Consider the following 26,714-nt stretch of genomic DNA (forward strand, 5'->3'; position numbering starts at 1 on the left):
GTTACAAGAAGTTGGCTCTTTGGAGTTTACAAGTCCATTCTTTAGATCCAATCTCCCAGTTCTCTTTCACGGAATTTTAAGTTTATTAATTTTTATGTATCTCAAGCATCTTCTGCTTCACACATCCTTTTATTTTTATTTTATTTTTATTAGTTTCAGGTGTACAAAACAATGTAATAGACATTTACACACCTCACAAAGTGACAATCCCCCTCCCCCAATCTACCACCCCTGAGACATCGAACATAGCCGCCACAGTTCCACTGACCCCATTCCGTGCTGCACTCCACATCCCATGGCCATATATATAACCAGTCGATACCCGTCACTATTCAGCTTCAGCTTCAGGCGCACACCGCAGTGGTCAGGCACCTACACGGTCCATGAAGTGTTCTCCCCAACATCCTTCTATATTTTTTTTAAAAAATTTCTGCTCAACTGCACAATCACATTGAAACAACATTGTATCACCGCAACTCTAGACCTTATTTGATTCTCTTATTTATTTAGACCACAATTCTCTCCTTTTTGAGTTATTTTAATCTGATGCATTTTTTAAAAATTTGGATGGAATAATTTCTAATTTCTTTTCAGAAAAATATGTGGGTGGGGTTACTCTGGGTACTTCTATATCTGAAAATCTATTCTACCCTCACACACAATGGTTTAAGGAGATATGAAACTCTAGGATTACAATTCTCTATTTTCAGACCTCTGGAAACATTGCTCTGTATGATTCTATAAGTTAGCACCATAGATGAGAATTCTGCTTCTGATGTGGTCTGCTGTCCCCTTAGGCAAACTGCTTGTTTATTTATTGTTTTCTTCTGTTTCTCCCCCAAACTGCCCTTTTATCTTAGAATTCAGATATTTCACCAGGATACAGAATCTAGGTTTGTCTTGTTTTAATTATTTATTCTTGCAGTGGGTGAGCACTTTCAAACCGAAGACTTAATTGTTCACTAGATCTTAAATAAAAGTCACATTCATTTATTAACAGGGATCCTACATCATGGAATAGATTCTTTCCCTATATACAGCAGAGTACAGAACTGAACAATTATTCATCCTTATAGATCACAAAATTTGGGTCAAATGCCTACATCTCAGAAAAATTTTTTTTCTTTCTGCCCTAAAATTTAAAAGGCAACCAGTAGCACCAGGATTTCATGATTTTTTTTCTTTGATTCTACAGTAGAGTGCATGGAAAATGTTTTTCGGTTGTTAACTTATAGAGGGACTATTATGCTTGCTACAGCTGAAGCTCTAAGAAAATACTGGCAAATCATGCAGTTTATTACTTTAAAGCGCTGGTGATTTTGTACCCACTTTCTTGCATGCAGTTAGCACAGCGAACAGCACTGGGGAGCCTGCCTCGCTATTCTGCTTCTGAAAGAGGAGCAAACATTCTGAGAACACCGGGGTTTATTTAACTTATTCAATGAAATTGAAGTGCCATATCTTCAGCTGTTGAAGTTATTTCTCCAAAGGTAACAAGCCACACCTACCGACAACTGTGATTATTCTGTAATTGGAATAAAAGCTTTGTGGTCAAGCTAAAAGGCCGTATAAATCTCCTTTCATTTGTGTTCTTAAAGTGCAGCATGACTATTACTGTTGCAGGAAATGAGATGCTCGAGTTAGCCATCCTTGTGGATTACATACTGTGGAAATAAATCAATTGAGGGGAGGAAATTCCCAGAGAAGCTCATTAATTAGTAACAAATGAGCGAGCGGCCAAAACCGCAGGGTGTGGAAAATAATAAAATAACCGGGTAGTGGGTTCTCTGCCAAATCACAGAAGTAAATGTTGTCAGGGTAAAAATCGTTCCGCGCCGAATTTAAGACGGACAAACCGCCCTGGATCCCGCCTACCCCGTGCGGGGATGACAGCGGCCCTCCCCTCCGGGACGTAGACGTCCCGCGAGCCCGCAGGAGCGGCGCGTTTCCCCGCCCTGAGCTCGTGCGCTCCGTGCGCCGGCTGCACCTACCCAGCAGCAGGAGCCGGTGCGTCTGCTGCAGATCTCGCTTCTGCTCCCGGAGCATGCGGTCGATGCCCCTGCTGACTTTCCTCGCCTCCCGCTCGGCCTCGCGCTCTTCAGCGCGCAGCTGGTCCGGGCGTCGCCGCCCCTCTTTCTTCGGGGAGCCTTTGGGCCGCGCGCACGCCAGGCTCCCGCCGGCGCCCGTTGGGAGCGGGATCCCCGCCGCATCTCCCCCAGCCGCCGGGGCCGAGGCCGGGGCCAGGCCCTGCCACGCGCCCTCCGCGGGCGGTTCCGAGCCCGCGCAGGCGGTATCCTGCGGATCTCCAAAGAGCAGCGGTCGCAGACTGTAACACAGACCCATGTGGGCGCGGCGCGGGCGCGAGGAACGCGGCGGGACGCGGGGACGACTGGCGCCGGGCTCACGCCAGGGCCCCAGCTCCGAGGCGGGAGTGGACTGCACCTGGACCCACGGTGGGGTTGCGGCCGGCCCGAACCAAGGGCCACGGCCCCTCACTGCCCTGAAGGGCCATTTTGCATTTTCCGCTGGGCGCACGGGGTGGCGGCTGCCGGGGATGGAGATCACCTGATCAGGCGGAGAGCCGGCCCAGCTGACGGACCTCCGCGAGCCCGGCCCTTTTTACCGTAAATACAGCCTCCCAGGCCAGCCCCCGTTACCGTATATACCGCCACCCAAACGGCTCTCTTTACCGTAAATACGGCCGCAACGGTCGTCTCCCGTGACCGTAAATACGTCAGTCTTGGCTAGTCCACATTACTGTAAATATCGCCGCCAGATCCAACTCTAGTTACCGTAAATATCGCCGCCCGGGCCGGTCCCCAAGACACCTCGCGTGCGGGTCTTCGATACCGTAAATACCGCTGCCGGCGCTCTGCGCTCAGCTGTGGACCGTGCCGCAGTGGCGGTGGTGGTGGTGTCACCAATCAGAGGAGCCATTACAGCACTTAACATCGCTGTGGTTTTGATCTTGGGAAAGTGGTAAATAAGAACGGAAAGGCAGGTGAAGGGATAGAGATGAAAGCTTTAAGATCTTACATTCCTGAATATATTACCTGCAGAGATATCTGCATCTGGCCGCCCCTTTTTCAAGCTCACATCTGACACAAGCACACACTTCCGTACACTTTTGTTCCCTACTTTAATACTATTGTCCCTTGTATCTTGACAAAATCTCCCTATCAGGAGATCCATGACATCATTTTCAACAATTACCACACTTACTAAAAAAATAAAAAATGAGCACATGTAATTGTCATATACTATTTGTATTTGCTAAAGCAAGAATAAGAAATTGCACTCCGTAGCCTGTTTTTTAAATCCCCAATATGTATAGTGCAGAGAGGGGCAGAGGCAAATTCAGACTCGTGCCCTCTCTGCCGGCTTCGTAAGGATACAAACCTGCCAGAGAGCCCCACTTTCTTCCTTATCTCCCACTTCATGTCCATTATCTTATAGAGCTTTTACAATGGATGAAAATTTCAATAGCTTTTAAGAACTCTGCTATAACGTGTTCCTTAATTTTGAGCAAAATGACATGGTTTAAAATATCTAAGTTTCGTTAACACAGGAGATTGAACTATTTAATGAAAAATAGCATGTCACACAGTTTACACAATACCAGTCAGCACTTGGTATAAACATTACATTTGATTAAAATTTTAAATAAATTGGAGATCGATAATTCCCATTTATTTTAGAGCTCTGTTAATAACAAATGAATATACCATGTAATGTTTTAGATGGAACGTTATCCCTAAATTATTGCCAAAATTATGCTGTACTATTAGATCTTCGAGTAGTAGGAGAAAGGAGGACTATAGAAAATCTAACTTGAGAAAACAGAAAAAGTTACTAAATATCGCTGTCATTTTCACTATTCAGTCATGCACCCATCCTCCATTTATCCATTCATTTATTTAAGATTTATCAAGCACCTACAGTGTGTTAGGCATTCTGGTTGGTACTGGGTGAGACAAAAGACATGGGTCCTTGTGGAGTTTACACACTAGTGAGGTAGAAATATGTTCAACCATATAAATGCAAATCAATATATATCGATTATATATTATACATTGCAAATCATACAAATCCCATTAAGAGAAAGAATAGGGTTCTCTGAGAAGTAATAAGGTCAGGTTCAATTTAAATTGGGAGGGGAGGGTATTTGTATATGATACAGACAAGGCCTTTCAAAGGAAGGGATATTTGAACTGAGACCTGAAGGATACATACCAATTCCTTTTCTGTTATAACTTATTTGCTGAAAGATATCAACCACTATCACATGAGATAGATGACATTTTGTTTAGTAGGTCTGACAATTAAGTTCGCAAACTTGTTGCAACAATGTTGCTAACCTTTTATGATACCAGAGGGATAGCATAACTGGACAAACAGTTAACCAAGTTTTCCATTTGGAAGTGCTGAAAAGGCTGCATGAAAAAGTTAAATGAAAACGACGTGAACTTTTTGCCAACAATTCATGACTGGTGCGTTCAAGACAATGCACCAGCTCACATGGCACTGTGTGTGAGGGAGTTTTTAGACAGTAAACAAATACCTGTATTGGAACACCCTCCCTACTCACCTGAGCTAACTTTTAGCAATAAAGTGTTCCATCTAAAACATTACATAGACTTCTTTCTTTACCCAAAGATAAAGGAAATATTGAAGGGAAGACATTTTGATGATATTTAGACATCAAGGGTAATACGACAACAGCTCTGATGACCATTCCAGAAAAAAAGTTCCAAAATTGCTTTGAAGGGTGGACTAGGCACTGGCATCGTTGCATAGCTTCCCAAGGGGAGTACTTCGAAGGTGACCACAGTGATATTCAGCAATGAGGTATGTAGCACTTTGTCTAGGATAAGTTCGTGAACTTAATTCTCAGACCTTCCTATATATTAAAGCTGGCTGAAAATAGAAACAAATGTAGGACAGATTTTTAAATTAAGTACATAAAATAAAATGTATCTAAATGAGAACTCACTGACATTTAAGAGTTTACTTAGAAGAAATTGAAGACAATGTTCTCAATTGGTATGCTATAATAAACTGAAAAAACTCTTAGTATCCTATTAAAAGAATCCTAGGAAAAAATGCTCTACCCATTTTGCTCATATTTCAGTTTCTTTCAAACACTTGTACAAATTATAAAAAAATTAGATGTATAGGATAAATTAAAATAAAATATTTAATATTTATATATCACTGTTAGTTGAATTTAATGTTTTCTCTTTAATCCAGAATGATTTTTAGTTCACAAATTATTGTGTCATGTAAGTAAGCAATTTTAATGTCAAAGAATGACTATGGATCTAAGAATAGAATGATTATGAGTTTTAAATAAAAATGAAACACATGAAAATGTTACAAATGATGGGGTGTGTAAAGGAACTATTCTCTCACAAAGTTCCAATATTTTATGTAAAGTAGTATAATATTAACTATAAGTAGATTATAATAAGTTACCTATAGAATTTTATGTAGTGATGGACATGTTCTATATCTGCATTGTCTCTTAAGGTAGCCACTAGTCACACATATTTATTGAGTACTTGAAATGTGGGTATAGTGACTGGAGAACTAAATTTTAATTTCATTTAATTTTAGTTAACTTAAATTTTAAATTTAAATCATGACATGTGGCTAGTGGAAAACCATTTTGTACAATGCAGCCCTAGAGCAACCACTGAAAAATAATCAAAATAGGATACCTAAAAAAACTAATAGAAGAATAAAATTAAAATACAAAAAAAAAAAAAAATCAAGTAAGCCCCCAAAAGAAGGATCAGGGGGAAATCAACAAATGAATTAAATAGAAAACAAATAGCAAAATGGCTGACCTTTTTTATAATTAAATGTAAATGGTGTGGGGACAGAGCCCCAAAAAGCAGTTTCCAGGCTCTCGGCCTCACATAGAAAGGTGCTGGCTCAGGTAGTAAATGGCCATCGACTGTGATCAAATGGCCAGCAGCTGTGGCTAGTTGGCCGTCAGCTGTAACCAGTGAGCCATTGGCCATGAATATAACTGCCGGGGCTAGGCTAGTAGCAAAAAAGAAAAAAGGGGGAGCTAGCAAGAAGATGGTGGCTGAGCCTGCAAGCGGCACAGTGAGGGTTGAGAATTGTGTTGCTCCTGGTTCCTGTGTCTCCAACCCAGCCGCCAGTGAGACCATAGTGGTATGACTCCCCTGCCTATGGCTCCGTGGGTGTTCCTTTTTGGCCTCGCCATATCCTGTGTTCTTATGTGGGGAGCGGGACCAGAGACCCTGCCTGACACCCCGCATGACAATGGACTAAACCTTCCGATTGAAAGGCAGGGAATGTCAGAATGGATAAAAAAGAAAAGACCCCACTTTATTCTGTTTATAAAGAATACACTTTAAATACAGACACAAGTAGGTTGACAGTAAAAAGAAGGAAAAATATATGTGATGGTGTGTTAGTTTCCTAATGCTGCAGTAACAAATTACCATAAGCTAACAAACTTAAAACAACAGATATTCATTCTCTCACAGTTCTGGAGTCCAGAGGAAGAAATCAAGGTGTTGGCGGGGCCACATCCCCTTCGAGAATCCTTCCTTTCCTCTTCCAGCTTCTGGTGGCTCCTGGAGATTATTGGCTTGTGGCAGCATCACTCCAGCCCCTGCCTTTGTCTTCACTTGCCTTCTTCCTTGTGTTTCTGTGCATCCTTCTCTGTCTTTTGTAAACTAGTCTCATTGGATTTAGGACCCAATATGATCTCATCTCTATCCTTACCTTAATTATAATTTGCAAGTACTCTATTTCCAAATAAGGCCATATTCTGAGGTTCCAAATGGACATGAATTTTTGGGTGACACTGTTTAACCCACTACACCTGGAAACATTAATTATGGGAAACTGTGTTAATACCAAACTATACAGACTTCAACATAAGATTTATTGAAAATAAAGAGGATGATTTCATCATGATAAAAGGGTCGATACATCCGGAATACTTAACAAATACAAATGTGTATACAGAGCTTCAAAGTACATAAAGTAATATCTGACAGAACTTAAAGGAAAAGTAAACAAACCTACAATCTTTGTTGGATCTTTGAACATGCTTTTCTCATTAACAGAAAAAGTAGAGGTTCTGAGTGATACCACAAGCCACTTGTACCTAATTTATATTTATAGAACACTCTACCTAACAGATGCAAAATGCTCTTCCCAAGTTGAAGTTGAATGTTCACCAAGACAGACCAGATGGTGTGCCCAAAATCATCTCAACAAATTATAAAACATTTAAAGTCTTGTAGAGTATGCTTCTGACAACAATGGAATTAAATTAGAATGACAATAAGGTATCTAGAAAATTCTCAAATGTTTGGAAGTTAAACAATAAACTTCTAAATAATTCATGGTTCTTTGAAAAATTTAATAAAATTAATAAATTCATTGCAAGAAATAGAGAAAATGCAAATTATCAATATTAGATATAGAAGTAGGAATACTGTTATAGAAACTGCATATATCAAAATTACAAATGGAACATTATGAACAGTGTTATAACAACACATTTGACAACTTATGGAATGGACAAATTCCTTGAAAAACACAATTTAGAAAACTAACACAAGAAACAATCAAAAAGTCTGAATAGTGATGTATTAGTAAATAAATAAATGGAAATGGTTACTAAAAGTGTTCCCACAAAGAAAACTCCAGGAATCAATGACTTGACTCGTGAATTCTTTAAAACATGTAAGAAAGATACTAACACCAATTTAATACAAACTTTTTCAAAATATAGAGGAAGAAAAATATAACAACAACAAAAAAGCCTCAGTGACTTGTTTGAAGCCAGCACAACTGTGATACAAAACTTGACAGATAAAACCAGAAATTTTAGGCCAATATTGTTCATAAATATAGATGCAATAAAGATTTAAAAATATTAGCCAATGACATAGGAAAATAATAATGTCATGATCAAGTGAGATTTGTCCTCAAGATGCAAGGTTGATTTAACATTTGATAACCAGTGCAATTCACCACAGTAATATATTAAAGAAAAATAGTATAATCACCTCAGTAGATGCAGTAAAGCATTTGAAATAATTTAATATCTATGTATTACAAAACAAGCTCAACTCCTAGCAAACTAGGAATAGAAACAAACTTCTGATAATGGGACATTCATTAAAATCCTACAACTAACATCATCTTTTATGGTGAAACACTGAAAACTTCCTAACATTGGTCACAAGGCAAGGATGTCTGTTGTCACCATTTCTCTTCAACATTACCTTGAGTCCCTACCCACTGCAATAAGGCAAGAAAAGGAAAGTGTAAAGGTTGGAATGGAAAAGTAAAATTATTTTTGTATTCTCAAATAACATAATTGTTTATGTAGAAAATATGAAGGAATAATTTTAAAAGCATTCTAGAGTTAACATGTGAGTTTAGCCAGAACTCAGGATACAAAGTCCAAATATAAAAAGAAGTTATATTACTAAATACTAAGAACAACAACATAATTGGAACATTCAACTTAAAAATTCCATCTACAATAGAATCCAAAACCACAAAATACTTTGAAATAAAAAGATGTGAAAACCTCTATACTGAGAACTGTGAAACATGGCTGGGAGAAAGTAAAGAAGACCTTAAAAATGTAAAGGTAAGACATGAAAAAACCTCAAAATTGTTAGGGTGCCCATTTCTCCCAAATAATCTACGGGTGTAATGCAATACCAATTGTTATCTCAGAAGCCCTTTTCATTGAAGTTGATAAGATGATTCTAAAATTCACATGGAAATGCAAATAACCTAGAATATCTAATGGAATCTCGGTAAAGAAGACTAAACTGGAAGGGCTTACACTGGTTTCTTTCAAAACTCACTATAAAATTATAGTAATTAAGATAGTGTGGTACATAAAGACAGGCAAATAGATCAATGAAATGGAATACTGACAGCAGAAATAGACCCACATTTATATGGTCTATTGGGTTTCAGCAAAGGTACTAAAGTAGTTGAACAGAAGTTTTTTTTTTTTTTTTTTTAAACAAATAGTGATGGAACAACTGGATGTCCATGTTAGGAAAAAAATGGACATTTTTACAGCATACACAAAAATGGACTGAGGTTTAAACATATACTTAACTATAATATCTAAAGCCATAAAGCTTTTAGAAGAAAATATAAGTGGATATCTTTGTGATATGGGATAGACAAAGATTTCTTGGGTAAGATACAGAAAAATTAATCATAAATGAAAACTGATAAATTTGACTTGGTAAAATTAAAAACTGCTCATGAAAAGATACTGTTAAAATGAGAATGAGTAGACAGAAAGTGTTTGCAATACATATATTGACAATGAACTCCCACAAACCAATAAAAATAAGACAACTCAAAAATGTGTGAAATATTTGAACACTTTACAGAGGTAGATATGATTGGCCAATAAGCAAATGAAGAAGTGATCAACATCTTTAGTCATTAGCAAAATGCTAATTAAGACTACATCTACTAAAATGGCTAAAGTTAAAAAAGACACTAATACCAGCTGTGGTGAGAATGTGGTGAAACCAGTACATTCATGTTCGTATTTCTAGTGAGAAAGTGCACAGGTCCAGCCACTTTAGAAAAAAGTTTTGCAGTTTAATTTTACAAATGTAAACATTTACTTATTATTTAAACCAGTAATTCCATTCGTAGGTATTTATCCAAAGAACGTTTAAATATGTGTCCACAGAAAGACTTGTAGAAGAAAACATAGTAGTTTTATTTACAATAGTCCCCAAATGGAAACCACACAAATGCCTATCATCAAGACAATGACTAAACAAATTGTTGTGTATTCATTGTACAATGGACTTTTTTCACTCCTGAATAGAAAGAAACAAACTACTAATGAATTTTACAACATTGATAAATCTCACAGACATTATGCTGAGTGAATAAAGCCAACCCAAAGACAACATACGCCACTTATATGAAGTGCTGGAACAGAACTAATTTAAGTTAAAAAAAATTATAACAATGTTTGCCTCTGGTGGATAGTACTGAATGAATTTTCAGGGATATGAAGAATGTTCAATATGATAAGAATGTGGGTTGCATTGATTTATCAATTTTTCAAAATTGTACAATTAAGCTGTGGGCATTACAATATATATGATTTTTACCTAAAAAAAATGAAAATCTTAGTGGGGTGTGGGAAGCAGGTAGCGTTACAAATGACAAAAAAAAAGAATGGCAAAATGCTTATAATTGTTGAAGCTGGGTGATGACTGTATTAGGGTTTATTATATTATTCTGTTTACTTTGTATATGTAAAAATATTTATAATAGTATGTTTAAAAATCATGAACTACAAAAATTAAATATGTATGCAATATTATGATAATGAAAAATTTAAAGGACATACAAAATATTCATGATTAATAAAGAAGAGGAACTTCTGAAACAGCATATTTTGAAAAGAAACATATGAATGCAAAGAAAGTCCCTGAAAAACTGCATTCTAAAGTGTTTGATTTCCAGTCAAGATGGTGGATTCGGTAAATGCTGTGCTTGCCTCTTCTCATGACTACATATAAACTACAACTAAACTACAGAACAACCAGCACTGAGAATCACTTGAAGTCTAGATGAACTGAAGTCCTACAACAAGGACATACAGAAGAAGCCACCTTGAAACTGATATGAGGGGCAGAGACACAGAATAAGCTGGTCACACACCCATATGTGACCGTTAAAAATCAAAAGGGATATCTTGGCTGCAGAGATACTCCCCTGAGGAATGAGGTGTCCTAGCCCCACAGCAGGCTTCCTAGCCCAGGGTTCCATTTTTGGAAAGAGAAGTTCCCATAACTTCTGGCTGTGAAAACCAGTGGAGAGTGTGGCTGGGTGAGATAGAGGGTGGCTAGAGTCCCAGGTGTTCCTCTTAAAGGGCCTGCACATGGACTTACTCCACTTTGAGTTTCAGCATTGGGCAGCAGCTTTAAAGGTACCAGGGACATATGGGGAGGAACTGAGTTTTCTGACTTCAGGGTGAAGGCTGGAGGGACAGCTTTATGCCAGACAGAATTGCTGGTAGAATCCATTGTTTCTTTTTTGAGCCCTCCCTCTTCCCCGTGTGCAGATGCAGGCAGCCAACATACCTGAGTCTCCATCAACCTGGCTAACACCATTGTATCCCCCTGGTGATTCCCTGAAACCTTGCCCCCACCCAACTTGCAGACCTACCAAGTTATTTCCAGTGGCTTTTCCATACCAACAGCCTGTGTTGGCTCATCCTGCGAACTATCCTGAAATTCTCCAAGGTTTTCAAAACCGAAGCAAGCAGTATATGGCTTCGGTGTGTCCCATACCTCTTGCTGAGCATCCCCAAGCCAGGCACTAGTGGCAACCAGCTTTGATTTGCAGCGTTGCCTCTCAAGAAATCTCCAAGCCTAGTGTGGGTGAGGGCCATCTGCAGATTTATAGCTCATACCAAGTGGCCCTGGGCAGGGCACAGGCAGCGTATGACCTTAGCCTGCAACAGAACCCCTTCCGAGAGGCTCCAGAACCAACACACCTGGTAGCCAGCTCCAGACCACACCAGAGCACCATCCAACCACCTCCACAAAAGACATACACAAAGGGCAGAATTGGCAGGCACCAGAGCCCTGCTAAAGTCAATCCTGCTCCGTAGGCTCAGCCCCTGCACAACAGCTCCTCTACTGTGGTCATGGCCAGTTCTCACAACCAATCAGCCTGAGGGTCGATCCCTCCTAGTGACTTGCAAACGGCAACCAAGGCTCAACTACAACAGGAAGGCACATACAACCAACACAAGAGGCACATCTGGAGCACCTGGCTCAGGTGACCCAGGAGACTGTGCCAAAGGGCCCCAGAGGACATCTGCTACATAAGGCCAGTCTACTAAGAACAGGAGACATAGCAGCCCTACCTAATACATAGAAACAAACACAGGGAGGCAGCCAAAATGGGGAGACAAAGAAACATGTCCCAAATGAAAGAACAGAACAAAGCTCCAGAAAAATGTCAACAAGCAATCTACCTGATGTAGAGTTCAAAACACTGGTTATAAGGATTCTCGATGATCTCAGTAAGAACTTCAACAAAGAGATAAGAAACATAAAAAAGAATGAGTCAGAAATAAAGAATACAGTAACAGAAATGAAGAATACATTACAGGGAATCAACAGTGGATTAGATGAAGCAGAGTACTGAATCAGTGATTTAAAAGATAAGGTAGCAAAAAACACCCAGTAAGAACAGCAAAAAGAAAAAAGAATCCAAAAAAGTGAGGAGAGTTTAAGTGGCTCTGGGACAGCATCAAGCATACCAACATTTGCATTATAGGGGAACCAGAAGCAGAAGAGAGAGAGCAAGGAGTTGGAGAACCTATTTGAAGACATAATGACAGAAAAATTCCCTAACCTGGTGAAGGAAATAGACATACAATCCCAGGAAGCACAGAGAGTCCCAAACAAGATGAACCCAAAGACGCCTACAACAAGACACGTCATAATTAAAATGCCAAAGCTCAAAGACAAAGAGAGAATCTTAAAAGCAGTAACAGAAAAGCAGTTTGTTACCTACAAGAGAGCTCTCTACAAGTCAGCTGATTTCTCATCAGGAACTTTGCAGGCCAGAAGGGATTGGCATGACATATTCAAAGTATGAAAAGCAAGCATCTACAACTAAGGTTACTCTACCCAGCAAAGCTATCATTGAGAATTGAAAGACAGAAAAAGAGCTTCCCAGACAAGAAAAAGCTAAGGAGTTCATCATCACCAAAGCAGTATTACTAGGAATGTTAGAGGGACTTCTTTAAGACAAAAAATAAAAAATATAGTAATAAAAATATGAATAAAGTGGTAATAGCTACATATCTATCAATAATTACTTTAAATGTAAATGGAATAAATGCTCTAATGAAAGATAAGGTGGCTGAATGGATAAGAAAACTAGACCCTTACATATGCTGCTTACAAGAGACTCACTTCAGATTGAAATATACAGACAGACTGAAATTAAAGGGATGAGAAAAGATAGTTCATGGAAATGGAAAAAAAAAGGAAGAAAGCTGGGGTAGCAGTACTTAAATCAAACTAGACTTTAAAATAAAGACTATTACAACAGACAAAGAAGGACCCAGTAATCTCACTTCTGGTTACTCATCCGAAGAAACCCAAAATGCTACTTCAGGAGGATGTGTGTGCATCCATATATTTATTGCAGCATTGCTTATAATGGCCAAGATGTGGAGATAGCATGGGCGTCCATCGATGAAAGAATGGATAAAGAGGAGGTGGTACATATATATAATGGAATATTGCTCAGCCATGGAAGGTAATGGGTTCTTGCCATCTGCAGCGGCATGGATGGACCTGGAGGGTATTGTGCTGAGTGGAGTATGTTGGACAGAGAAAGACAGATGTAATGTACTTGCAATGTCTCTTATGCATTGAATCTAAAGAACAAAATAAATAAACAGAAGCAAACTCAGAGATACAGAGAACAAATTTTGATGTTTGCCAAATGGGAGAGGGGGTTAGAGGTTGGGTGAAAAACAGGAAGGGATTAAGAACTACCCTTCATTAGAGCATTTATTCCATTTACATTTAAAGTAATTATTGATAGATATGTAGTTATTACCACTTTATTCATATTTTTATTATTATATTTTTTTTATTTTTTGTCTTAAAGAAGTCCCTTTAACATTCCTAGTAATACTGCTTTGGTGATGATGAACTCCTTAGCTTTTTCTTGTCTGGGAAGCTGGTAGTTACAAAATAGTCATGGGGATGCACAGCAAAGCATAGGGAATATAGTAAAAAATATGGTAATAACTATGTATAGTGCCAGGTGGGTACTAGACTATTCAGGGAGATCACTTCTTAAATCATATAAACGTCTAACCACTATACTCTACACCTGAAATGAATATAAAATAATATTGAATTTGAACTGCAATTGAAATATTAAAAAGGGAGGGGAGTGAAGGGGAACAAGAGGTCCAAATCTTCAGGTATAAAACAAGTAAATCATGGGGATGTAAAGTACATCATAGGAAATATAGTCAATAATATTGTGACAGAGTGGTATGGTATCAGATGATTGCTGAACTCATGGAGATCACTTTGTTAGGTATATAAATGTTGCATAACTATGGTGTATACTTGAAACTAATATAATACTGTATTGTTAGCTATATTTTAATAAAAAAATCTTTTTTAAAAAAGGGCAAGCCATGTTGTCTTTAAATAGTGGATTTGTTGACTCCGAGAATGAATGTGCCTTTTAAGAGAGACTCCTGCTGGCTAAATTGGGCTCAAATTTATAAACACAGTCTAGCAGCCTTTGCTAAACAGGGGCCTCTCATGCTCTCCCCACTTCGGGCAAAAGCAGCACACTGGGCTGCCAAGTCCTGAACTGTGTTCTGCCATCTGAGCCAACCCTTAGAAAGGAACTCCTAAGCTCCAAATTAACCAGTGGACTGAAGACCTGTCTGGACAATGGGGCTGTGTAGCCATATCATTTGCATCTTTACTAACCAGTTAGAGTGACTCCATACTGACCACTCAGGACAGTGCTATTTGGCCCAATCAAACTGTACCTTTTTGGAGTCCTCTTTGCATATAAATAGACCAATCAGAGACCAGGGGCAGGCACTTTTCTCTACATAAGCTAGCTTTACCTGCTTCACCTCTTCCTCAACAGAGTATATTTTCAGTTTTCACAGAAGACTAAGATTCCCTGACCAGAGCTGTGCCACTGGAGTTGTAACACCGAAGCTGTTAACAACTGAGTCACTTCATCTTAGCTGCTTCACCTGAGCCACCTTGCCCAGGCCACTCTGACTGAGCTGCCTCACAGCCAAGCTGTTTCACTATTGAGCTGTTTTTCATTGAAAAGTTTCCACACTCCCTGCACTCCAAACTGGGGATTCCGATTGATGTTGAATTGATAGCAATGACCTTTAGTTGACAGATTACAGGTGATTTTAATTTTGATCTTCGTGCTCTTTACCAGTTTTTTCCCTAGTGAACATTGTTAAACAAAAATCTTTGAGGCCAAAAGCTTTTTTGAAAAAAAGGGTTTATTGAGCCATATGCTAGCCAGAAAAAGGACTAGGTCCTGGGACAGGCAGCTTAATCCACCAGCAGCAGGTCTAGATAGAGAAGACGAACATCTCTGCCATCTTGGACCTGAAGACCCTTACACAATGAGTTTTGGGGAGGAAAGATGTAAGTTGTTTTGAAAGAATTTGCAATGTCTATGGATAAGGGATGGGGGAAGAGTGAAATGGGGCTAGTTCTTTGATAGTTATATAGTCCATAAGGAAGCAGTGTTTGGTGCTTTTGGATTGGTTTGTGGGCAACAGTGAGGAAAGTTCATGCAAAAGCAGGATGCAGTGGAGTCTGGTAGTTGGCTATCCCTTTTCAGGTAAAAGTTGAAATTTCTTCCTGAAAGATAATTCAAAGTTTCAATATGCACTGAGGAATGTGAGCAGTCTTTTGTTGGTTTCTGCCAAGGCTCAGTTACTGATTAACTCCTTGTCTCTTCTTCCTATCCTCCAGCCTGCTGTAATTTAATTTAGCACAACCCAGAATTTTTCTCTTGTCAAACCTGTATCACTTCATCATTCTATTGAGACCTTCCTTAGAATTCTTGCATGTAGTTGACATCTAGTTCAATCCAAGGTCCGTCTGGGCATTTGCTTATTTTGTATCTCCATCACTGCAGAAAAAGGCCCTGAGGTGAACCTAAGACTCAGGAGGGATGTATTTGCTTCTCCCCACCAGGTTCCAGGTAGCTGAGATGCAGAGTAGTGCGTAAATACACTCAGGGGGTGTGCACAGTGGTTTGCACAACCCCTGAGTGTATTCCAGTAGAAAATATGAGGACATCTCTAAATATTTGTATATCTAGATTCCTTTAATATCTGATTTGTGTGTGTGTTTCATTAATTTTTTTCTCAGTTACAGTTGACATTCAGTATTATTTTATATTAGTTTCAGGCATATAGCATAATGGTTAGACATTTATATAATTTATGCAGTTATCCCCCTAATTAGTCTAGTACCCACCTGGCACTATTCGTAGTTGTTGCAGCATTACTGACTATATTCTCTATGCTGTACTTTACATCCCAGTGACTATTTTGTAACTACCAATTTGTATATCTTAATCCCGTCACCTTTTTTACCCAGCTCCCTAAAATCCCTCTCTTTTGCAACCATCACTTTGTTCTCTATATCTGTGAGTCTGTTTCAGTTTTGTTTGTTCATTTATTTTGTTCTTTAGATTCCACATAAAAGTGAGATCATATGGTATTTGTCTTTCTCTGTCTGACTTAAAAAATAGACTATGTTTTAGAGAAGTTTTAGGTTCACAGCAAAATTGAGCAGAAAGTACAGAGATTTCTCTTGCAGCTCCTGCCCCCACAAATGCATATCCTCCCATATTATCAACATCCCCTACCAGAGTGATGCATTTCTTACAATTGGTGAATTTACATTGATACATCATTATCATCAAAAGTCCATAGTTTACATTACGGTTCACTCTTAGTGGTGCACATTCTATGGGAATGGACAAATGTATAATGACATGTATCCACCATTATATTTTCATTTAGAATAGTTTCACTGCCCTAAAAATCCTCTGTGCTTTACTTAATCATTTTTTCCCTTCCCCCAACTTGTAGCAAATACTGATCATTTTATTGAATTCTTAATGTTGCCTTTTCCAGAATGTCATATAGTTGAAATCATACAGTATGGAGCTTTTCTGGATTGGCTTCTTTCACTTAGCAATATGCATTTAAGTTTTCTTCATGTCTCCTTGTAACTTGATAGCTAATTTCTTTTCAGCTCTGAAAAATATTCAATTGTCTGGATGTACCACACTTTATCTGTCCATTAATCTAGTGAGGGATATCATGGTTGCTTCCAAGTTTTGGAAATTATGAATAAAACTGCTCTAAACATCCATGTGCATGTTTTTGTGTGGACATATATTTTCTTTTTTTGATTAAAGTTTATTGGGGTTATTAAAGTTACATAGATTTCAGGTGTACAATTCTGTAATACATCATCTATATATCACATTGGATGTTCATTACCCAGAGTCAGTTCTCTTTCCATCACCATGTATTTGATTCCCTTCACTACCCTTATCCCCTTATCTACCACCCCCTGCCCCCTTTACCTCTGGTCACCACTAAACTATTGTCTGTGTCTATGAGTTTTTGTTTCTTCATTTGTTTGTCTTGTTCTTTTGTTGTTTTTAATTTTATATACCACTTATCAGTGAAATGACATGGTTCTGTACTTTTTCTGTCTGACTTATTTCACTTAGCAAAATAATCTCAAGATCCATCCATGTTGTCGCAAATGGTACTATTTCATCTTTTCTTACGGCACAATAGTATTCCACTGTGTATATATACCACATGTTCTTTATCCAAACATCTATCGAAGGACGCTTTGGTTGTTTCCATGCCTTGGGCACCATAAATAAAGCTGCAATGAACATGGGAGCACATATATCTTAAAATCTTAAAATCTGATAAATGTTTTCAGATTTTTTTTGGTATATACCCAAGAGAGCGATTTCTGGGTCATATAGTAATTCAATTAAATTTTTGAAATCTTCCACACTGCCTTCCCTAGCAGCTGCACCAAGCTGTATTCCCACCAACAGTGTATGAGGACAGCCTCTCCAACACTTATTATTTGTCTTGTTGATGATAGCCATTCTAGCTGGTGTGAAGTGATATCTCATTGTGAATTTTATTTGTATTTCTCTGATGATTAATGATGTTTTCATATATCTGTTGGCCATTTATACGTCACATTTGGAGAAATGTCTATTCAGGTCTTCTGCCCATTTTTTTTTTCCATTTATTTTTTAATTTTTTTTTTTATTTAAATTTATTGGGGTGACAATTGTTATTAAAATTACATAGATTTCAGGTGTGCAATTCTATATCACATCATCTATAAATTACATTGTGTGTTCACCACCCAGAGTCAGTTCTCCTTCCATCACCGTATATTTGATCCCCCTTACCCTCATCTCCCACCCCCAACCACTTTACCCTCTGGTAACCACTAAATTACGTTCCCCAGATTAATTTTCAAACCCCGTGGCCATCCTGTGGTCACCGACTGCCCTTCAATCCCTTCACCCGCCCCCCCCACCCCGCCCATCTAGCAACCCTCAGTTTTTCCTCTTTGTCTCCAACACTGTTTCTGGTTAGTTCATTCCTTATTCTTTTCTTTAGATTCCGCAAATAAGTGAGATCATATGGTACTTATCTTTCTCTGTCTGACTTATTTCACTTAACATAATGTTCTCTAGGCCCATCCATGTTGTTGCAAATGGTAAGATTTCTTTCTTCTTTATGGCTGCGTAATACTCCATTGTATAAATGTACCACAGTTTCTTAATCCAGTCATCTACCGATGGGCATTGTGGTTGTTTCCATCTCTTGGCTATTGTGTATAGTGCTGCAATAAACATAGGAGGGCATAAAGATTTTTGAATCGGAGTTTTGGATTTCTCCGGATAGATACCTAGGAGTGGGATTACTGGATCATAGGGTAGTTCCATTTTCAGATTTTTGAGATACCTCCATACTGTTTTCCATAGTGGCTGCACCAATCTGCAATCCCACCAACAGTGCACAAGCGTTCCCTTTTCTCCACATCCGCGCCAGCACTTGTTGTTTGTTGATTTATTGATGATAGCCATTTTGACTGGGGTGAGGTGGTATATCATTGTGGTTTTTATTTGCATTTCTCTGATGGTTAGTGAGGTTGAGCATTTCTTCATATGTCTGTTTGCCATCTGTATGTCCTTTTTAGAAAAATGTCTCTTTAAGTCCTCTGCCCATTTTTTAATTGGGTCGTTTGTTTTTTTGGGTTGAGTTGAGTGAGTTTTTCATAGATTTGTGATATTAATCCCTTATCAGATATATCATTGGCAAATATCTTTTCCCATTCAGTAGGATCCCTTTTTGTTTTATTGATGGTTTCCTTTGCTGTGCAAAAACTTTTTAGTTTGATGTAATACCACATGTTTATTTTTTCTCTTACTTCCCTTGCCCAAGGGGATATATCAGTAAAAATCTTACTCCGGGTAATATCTGTAAAGTTTCTTCCTATATTTTCTTCGAGGAATTTTATGGTTTCAGGTCTTCATTTAAGTCTTTAAGCCATTTTGAATTCATTTTTGTATATGATGTAAGGAGGTGGTCCAGCTTCATTTTTTTGCATGTGTCTTTCCAGGTTTCCCAGCACCATTTATTGGTGTCTTTACCCCACCGTAATTCTTGCTTTACCCCACCGTAATTCTTTACTGTCTTTACCCCACCGTAATTCTTGCTTCCATTCTTGTAGATTAAATGGCCATATAGGCATGGATTTATTTCTGGGCTGTCTATTCTGTTCCATTGATTTATGTGTCTTTTTTTTTATGCCAGTACCATGCTGTTTTGATTACTGTAGGCTTGCAGTATAATTGATGTCAGGTATCATTATACCTCCCACTTTGTTCTTATTTCTCAAGATTGCTGAGGCTATCTGGGGTCTTTTCTGGTTCCATATAAATTTTAGGGTTATATGTTCTATTTCTGTGAAAAACGTCGTTGGTAGTTTGATAGGAATTGCGTTGAATATGTATATTGCCTTAGGCAGTATGTACATTTTAACTATATTAATTTTTCCTATCCATGAACATGGCATGTGTTTCCATCTGTTTGTATCTTCTTTCATTTCTTTCCTCAGTGTCTTATAATTATCTGAGTACAGATCTTTTACTTCTTTGGTTAAATTTATTCCCAGGTATTTTATAATCTTTGAAGAAATTGTAAATGGGATTGTTTTCTTAATTTCTCCTTCTGATGTTTTATTATTGGTATATACAAATCAACTGATTTCTGAATATTTATTTTGTATCCTGCTACTTTACTAAATTCATTTATCAGCTCTAATAGTTCCTTGGTGGAGTCTTTAGGGTTCTCTATATGTAGTGTCATGTCATCTGCATATAATGACAATTTTACTTCCTCCTTACCAATTTGGATGCCTTTTATTTCTTTTTCTTGTCTGATTGCTGTGGCTAGAACTTCCATCACTATGTTGAATAGAAGTGGAGAAAGTGGACAACCTTGCCTTGTTCCTGATCGTAAGGGGAATGGTTTTAGCTTTTCCCCATTGAGTATGATGTTAGCTGTGGGTTTGTCATATATGGCCTTCATTATGTTGAGATATGATCCCTCTATTTCCACTTTCTTAAGGGTTTTTATCTTAATGGCTCCTGGATTTTGTCAAATACTTTTTCTGCATCTATTGAAATGATCATATAATTTTTATGTTTCATTTGTTAATGTGGTGTATCACATTAATTGATTTGCGGATGTTGAACCACCCTTGCATACCAGGGATGAATCCCACTTGATCATGGTGTATGATCTTTTTAATGTATTGCTGAATTCTGTTTGCTAAAATTTTGTTGAGGATTTTTGCATCTATGTTCATTAGAAATATCAACCTGTAGTTTTCTTTTTTTGTGGTGTCTTTGTCTGATTTTGGCATCAGGGTGATAGTGGCCTCATAAAAAGTGTTTGGGAGACTTCCCTCCTTCTGGATTTTTTGGAAGAGCTTGAGGAGAATAGGTGATAATTCTTTTTTGAATGTTTTGTAAAATTCACCTGTAAAGCCATCTGGTCCAGGGCTTTTGTTTGTTGGGAGCTTGTTGATTACTGATTCAATTTCACTGGTTGTAATCAGTCTATTCAGGTTTTCCTTTTCTTCTTGAGTTAGCCTTGGAAGATTTTATCTTCTAGAAAATTGTCCATTTCTTCCAGATTGTCAAATTTGTTGGCATATACTTGCTCATAGTAATTTCTTAAATTTTTTTTGTATTTCTGTGTTATCTGTTGTCACTTCTCTTTCATTTCTGATTTTATTAATTTTGGTCCTCTCTCTTTTTTTAATGAGTCTGGCTAACGGTTTGTCGATTTTTTAATCTTCTCTAAAAACCAACTCGTGGATTCATTGATCTTTTGTATTGTTTTTCTGGTTTCTATTTCATTTATTTTTGCTCTGATCTTTAGTATCTCCTTCCTTGTATTCCCTTTGGGCTTATTTTGCTGTTCTTTTTCCAGATCCCTTAAATGTGAAGATAAACTGTTGATTAGTGATTTTTTTCTTGTTTCTTTAGGTAGGCCTGCAATGCTATGCATTTTCCCCTTAGGACTGCTTTCGCTGCATCCCATAGATTTTGGGTCGTTCTGTTTTCATTTTCGTTTGTCTTTAGATATCTTTTGATTTCTTCCTTGATCTCATGGTTGACCCATTCATTATTTAGTAACATGTTATTCAGTCTCCATGAATTGGTGTGTCTTCCAGTTTTTTTCATGTAGTTCATTTCTAATTTCATAGCACTGTGGTCAGAGAAGACAATTGGCATGATTTCAATTTTCTTAAATTATCAAGACTTATTTTGTGGGCTAACGTGGTCTGTTTTGGAAAATGTCCATGTACACTTGAGAAGAATGTGTATTCTGCAGCTTTGGAGTGAAATGCTCTGAAAATATCAAATCCAAGTGGTCCAATGTGTCATTTAAGGCTGTTGTTTCCATATTGATGTCCTGTCTGGATAACCTGTCCGTTGTTGTCAGAGGTGTGTTGAAGTCCCCTACTATGATAGAGTTACTGTTGATCTCTGTCTTTATGTCAATCAATATCTGTTTTATATATTTAGGTGCTCCTATGTTGGGTGCATAGATATTTACTAGGGTTATGTCCTCTTGTTGGATCGATCCCTTTATTATTACATAGTACCCATCTTTGTCTTTTAATGTATTCTTTATTATAAAGTCTATTTTGTCAGGTATAAGTATTGCAACTCCAGCTTTTTTCTCGTTTCCATTTGCATGAAATATCTTACTCCAACCCTTCACTTTCAGCTGGTATCTTTTGATCTGAGGTGAGTCTCTTGTATACAGCATATACAAGGGTCTTGCTTTCTTATCCACTCAGCCACCCTATGTCTTTTGATTGGAGCATTTAATCCATTTACATTTAAAGTAATTATTGATAGGTACACAGTTATTGCCATTTTTTAAATTTGTAGTTAGGTTGTTTTGATCTTTCTTCTGTTTACAGAAGCCCTTTTAATGTTTCCTGCAATGCTGGCTTGGTGGTAATAAATTCCTTTAGCTTATTTTCTGGGAAGCTCTTTACCTCTCCTTCAATTTTAAATGATAGCCTTGCTGGATAAAGCAATCTAGTTTGTAGGCTTTTGTTTTCCATCACTTTGAGTATCTCCTACCACTCCTTCCTGGCCTACAATGTTTCTGTAGAAAAGTCATTTGATAGTCTTGTAGGAGTTCCCTTGTTTGTAAGCCTCTGCCTTTCTCTTGCTGCTTTTAGGATTGTCTCTTTTTCTTTAACCTTTGCCATTTTAACTGTAATGTGTCTTGGGGTAGACCTGTTTGGGTTTATCCTGGTTGGAACTCTCTGCACTTCCTGGACTTGTATGTTGAGTCCTTCACCAGGTTAGGGAAGTTTTCGGACATTATTACTTCAAATATGTTCTCAATCCCTTGCGTCCTCTCTTCACCTTCTGGTATTCCTATGAAGCGCATATTGTTGTGCTTGATGTTATCCCGGAGGTTTCTTAAACCATCTTCATTGTTTTTTATTCTTTTTTCTTTCTTTCTTTCTTTCTTCCTTTCCTTCTTTTTTTCTTTCTTTCTTTCTTTCTTTCTTTCTTTCTTTCTTTCTTTCTTTCTTTCTTTCTTTCTTTCTTTCTTTCTTTCTTTCTTTCTTTCTTTCTTTCTTTCTTTCTTTCTTCTTTTTTAAAAGATTTATTAGGGAAGGGGAACAGGACTTTATTGGGGGAACAGTGTGTACTTCCAGGACTTTTTTCCAAGTCAAGTTGTTCTTTCAGTCTTAGTTGTGCAGGGCGCAGCTCGGCTCCAGGTCCAGTTGCCATTGCTAGTTACAGGGCGCGCAGCCCACCATCCCTTGCGGGACTATAGGATTTGAACCAGCTACCTTGTGGTTGAGAGCCCACTGTCCCATGTGGGAATCGAACCGTCAGCCTTCAGAGTTAGGAGCACGGCGGTCCAACCCGCCTGAGCCACTGGGCTGGCCCTATTCTTTTTTCTTTTTGTTGTTCCGTTTGGGTGATCTCTGCTAACTTGTCTTCTAAGTCACTGGTTTGATCCTCCGCTTCATCAACCTGCTGGTAATTCCTTCAAGTGTGTTCTTTATTTCAGTTATTGTATTCTTTAGTTCTAACTGGTTGTTCATTATTTTCTCTATCCCTCTTTATGTAGTCACTAAGCTCCTTAAACATTATTATCGTCAGTGTTCTGAACTCTGTCTCTGATAGGGTGGTTACCTATATTTCATTTGGTTCCCATTCTGGAGGTTTCTTCTGTTCTTTTATTTGGGACATGTTTGTTTCCCCATTCTGGCTGACTCTCTGTTTGCTTCGATGGATTAGGTAGATCCCCTAGGGTTCTTAGTTTTTTGCTGGGTTATCTTATGTAGTATGTGTCTTTTATATTTGACTTGCACCACTTCCTTCTTCTCCTCCGTGTGTGTTCCAAAGGTGACTCTTGTGTTCTGTATATTGTCCCGTTAAAGTTGATCTTTAATTGCTTTTAGCTTGTGAGTAGGTGGGATTGACTCCTAGGCTGACTAGTTGTGAGACTTGGCTCTGCCCACAGCAGGATATTCTGCTGTGGGAGGGTTGACCGCTTAAATGAGGTTTGGACTCTGTGGGCTCTTGTGCCTGTAGAGAATTCCCTCTGGGTTTGTCACTTGTAGGTCAAACCCGGTAGTACTCTGGTTTGGTCTGGAGTTGGCCTCTGGGTGTGTTGAATCTTGTGCCTCTTAAACTGGGCTCTGGCGTAGGGCAATTGCAGAACAAAGCAAATCACCAAGCACAACAAGGACAACAAAGAAAAAACCAAATGCATTCACATGTAAAAACAACCAATAACCCACACTCGACAGAGGCAAAGATATCAAAGATATAAAAACAAAACAAAAAAAGCAGTGCCAGTCTTGGCTTAAGCCCACCAAGTAATCTCCAGGTTGTCCTCTGCTGTACAAAACAGTCCTCTGCATATTGTGCAGGCAGAGCCGGTCACCTTAGGACTTCAGATTTAGATGAGTGGGTCTAAGGGGTCTGGATGGTAGTTTCTATAAAGTCAGTGCAGTTTCTGCTCTTGCCTGCACATATGTGCACTGGGAGTAGCAACACCCAGTTGTGTTGTGGGTGTTGTGTTGTGCCCAGTTCTCCTGAGTCTTAGGGCACTTTTTCCGTGTGTGTGTGTGTGTGTGTGTGTGTGTGTGTGTGGCGGGCGGCAGATTTCTGAGCTGCTGAAAGGCCAGAGCTGTGTCTGCCGCCTACTGCTGATCCCTGGGAGTGTCCAGGCAGTTGTAATTGCCCTGCTGGGTCTTCCTAGATCCTGAGCACTATGGTTCCTCTGTAATCTGACACTACGCCTCAGTTCAGGGGCCAGTTTAAGTCTCTGCAAGGGCAGGGGTAGGATTGGGAGAGTGGGGGGAGGGGCCCAGGTATGGAGTTTATGTCCTTTGTCGAACCTGGGGCCCAGCTGGAGGTCTCAGCTGATGTTACTGCCTCAAATGCTGGATGTGCTGCCCTCTCAGCTGGATAGATCAGCTGTAGGACACAGGGAAAGAGCCCACCTCCTGGCTTTTGTGGTCTCTGTTCCATGCTGGCATCCCCTGCGTCTCCATAGCTGCAGATGTGGGCCATGTCTCCACTCTGCTCCCTTCCCACTTCCCCTGCTTGCCCAATTTTTCCACCTTCAAGTAATCCTCATAGGAGTCTCTTAGTTGTTCTGTGTGATGAGCAGAGTCCTTTGATGGGTTACAGAAGTTCTGTTTGTGGTAAGATCCGGAGAACTCAAGAAGTCTGCGATGATGCTGCCATTCCGATGACGTCACTCCATTCAGTTTACTTTTATTTCCAGTGTTGATTTTGAAATTTTCACTGCCTTTCTGATCTTGATCCTTTTTGTAGAACTTGTGGTTTTTATTTTTTCCCTCTGGAAGTTTATGGGCTCTTGCTTTGTTTTTAGGGTTCTGACATTTCACATGAGTCTTATTGCACCTATTTTGCTAGATTCTTCTTGTTTTTTCATTTTTTCAGGCATTACTATCAGCTTTAATCTAGAAACTTGGTGTTTCAGTTTTGAGAAAATTTCTTGATTTCCTTGATTTTTCCTTCCTTTCTTTTCTCTTCTTTCTAAGAAACCTGATCATTCAGATGTTGGACTTCCTAGTCTTACCTTAATTTTCTTATTTTCCTCTTCTATTTACCAGTTATTTGTTTTTTCTTTACTTTTTGGTGATTCTTTTCACCTTTATATTTTAAACATTCATTGATTTTTTTTAACCTAATATACATTTATTGAGATATAACTGACATGCCAAGAAATTTTCCCTTTTAAATTGTACAATTCAGTTTTTTTTTAGAATATTCATAAAGATGTACAATAATCACCTCTTTCTAATTCCAGAACATTTTCATCACCCCAAAAGAAACACTATATCCATTAGAAGGAAGTAACTTTCTGTTCCTCTCTCCTCCCAGCTTCTGGCAACCACTAATCTCCTTAGTGTCTCTATGGATTTGCCTATGCTAGACATTTCATATGAATGGAATTATACAATATGTGGCCTTTTATGTCTGGTTGCTTTCACTTAACATGTTTTCAAGGTTCGTCGATGTGTAGCATGTATCAGTATGTTATTACCAACTAATATTCTATTGTAGGCCACATTTTATTTATTTATTCATCAGTTGATGGACATTTGGGTTATTTTCACTTAACTATTATGAATAATACTGCTATGAACATTTGTGTACAAAATTTTGTGTGGACCTATATTTTCATTTCTCTTGGGAATTGCTGGGTCATATGGTGACTCTAAGTTTAACTTTTTGAGGAACTCCCACACTGTTTTCTGCAGTTGCTGCATCATTTTACATTCTTCCAGTAATGTATGAAAGTCCCAATTTGTCCACATCCTCACCCATACTTGTTATCGTCTTTTTGATTATAGCCATCCCATTTGATTTGCATTTTCCTGATGACTAATGATGTTTAGTCATTGATTTTAAAAATCTATTATCAAACTCTTAATTTCCAACAGCTTTTTTCCCCTTTGGTTGTTGTTCAGGTATACATAAAATATAAAATAATCTAGCCCTTGTTTAATGGGGACTTATCGTTCCTTGCCTCTGTGAGGATAGTAATGAAAATATTTTGAAGTTTTCTTATTCTTAAATTTCTTTCTTCTAAGTTTCTTTTTATACGTTTTGTGTCTATCATTCTATATTTTTTCCTTCAAATTATCTAGTCATCCTTTGAACTTAAAAGCTTATTGAAAGTTCTGTGCACATGTTCATTACAGTTCCACTCTGTCATCTTCTGTGGGAGGTGATGTGGCCGAAATGTTTCATTGGGGGAGGTCCCTCAATTAAGTATCTGGAGGCCATTTCTCTTGGATGATGAGATTCTTCAGAAAAATTGCCTCCATATATTTGCCCAGAAGGTCTAAGTTTGAGCTTGGGTCCAAGCATTCTTACAGCTGAGTGTGTGTGTGTAGGGGGGGAGTGGAGTAGGAATGGGGACTATCTCATTATTCAATTCGGAA

General features: G+C 38.5%; 1 protein-coding gene across 1 annotated transcript in view; it reads right to left on the reverse strand.

The window, feature by feature from the left end:
* GNAL (G protein subunit alpha L) overlaps positions 1–3,291 on the reverse strand; it is a 188,654-nt gene extending 185,363 nt beyond the window's left edge. The window contains exon 1 of the mRNA XM_033135643.1: positions 1,992–3,291. Coding sequence (XP_032991534.1) covers positions 1,992–2,343 — 352 coding nt within the window. The 5' untranslated portion in view covers positions 2,344–3,291. The remainder of the gene's footprint in view (positions 1–1,991) is intronic.
* Positions 3,292–26,714: the final 23,423 nt, after the last annotated feature.

The sequence above is a fragment of the Rhinolophus ferrumequinum genome, chromosome 19 (genome assembly GCF_004115265.2).
Source record: "Rhinolophus ferrumequinum isolate MPI-CBG mRhiFer1 chromosome 19, mRhiFer1_v1.p, whole genome shotgun sequence".
NCBI classification, from domain to species: Eukaryota; Metazoa; Chordata; class Mammalia; order Chiroptera; family Rhinolophidae; genus Rhinolophus; species Rhinolophus ferrumequinum.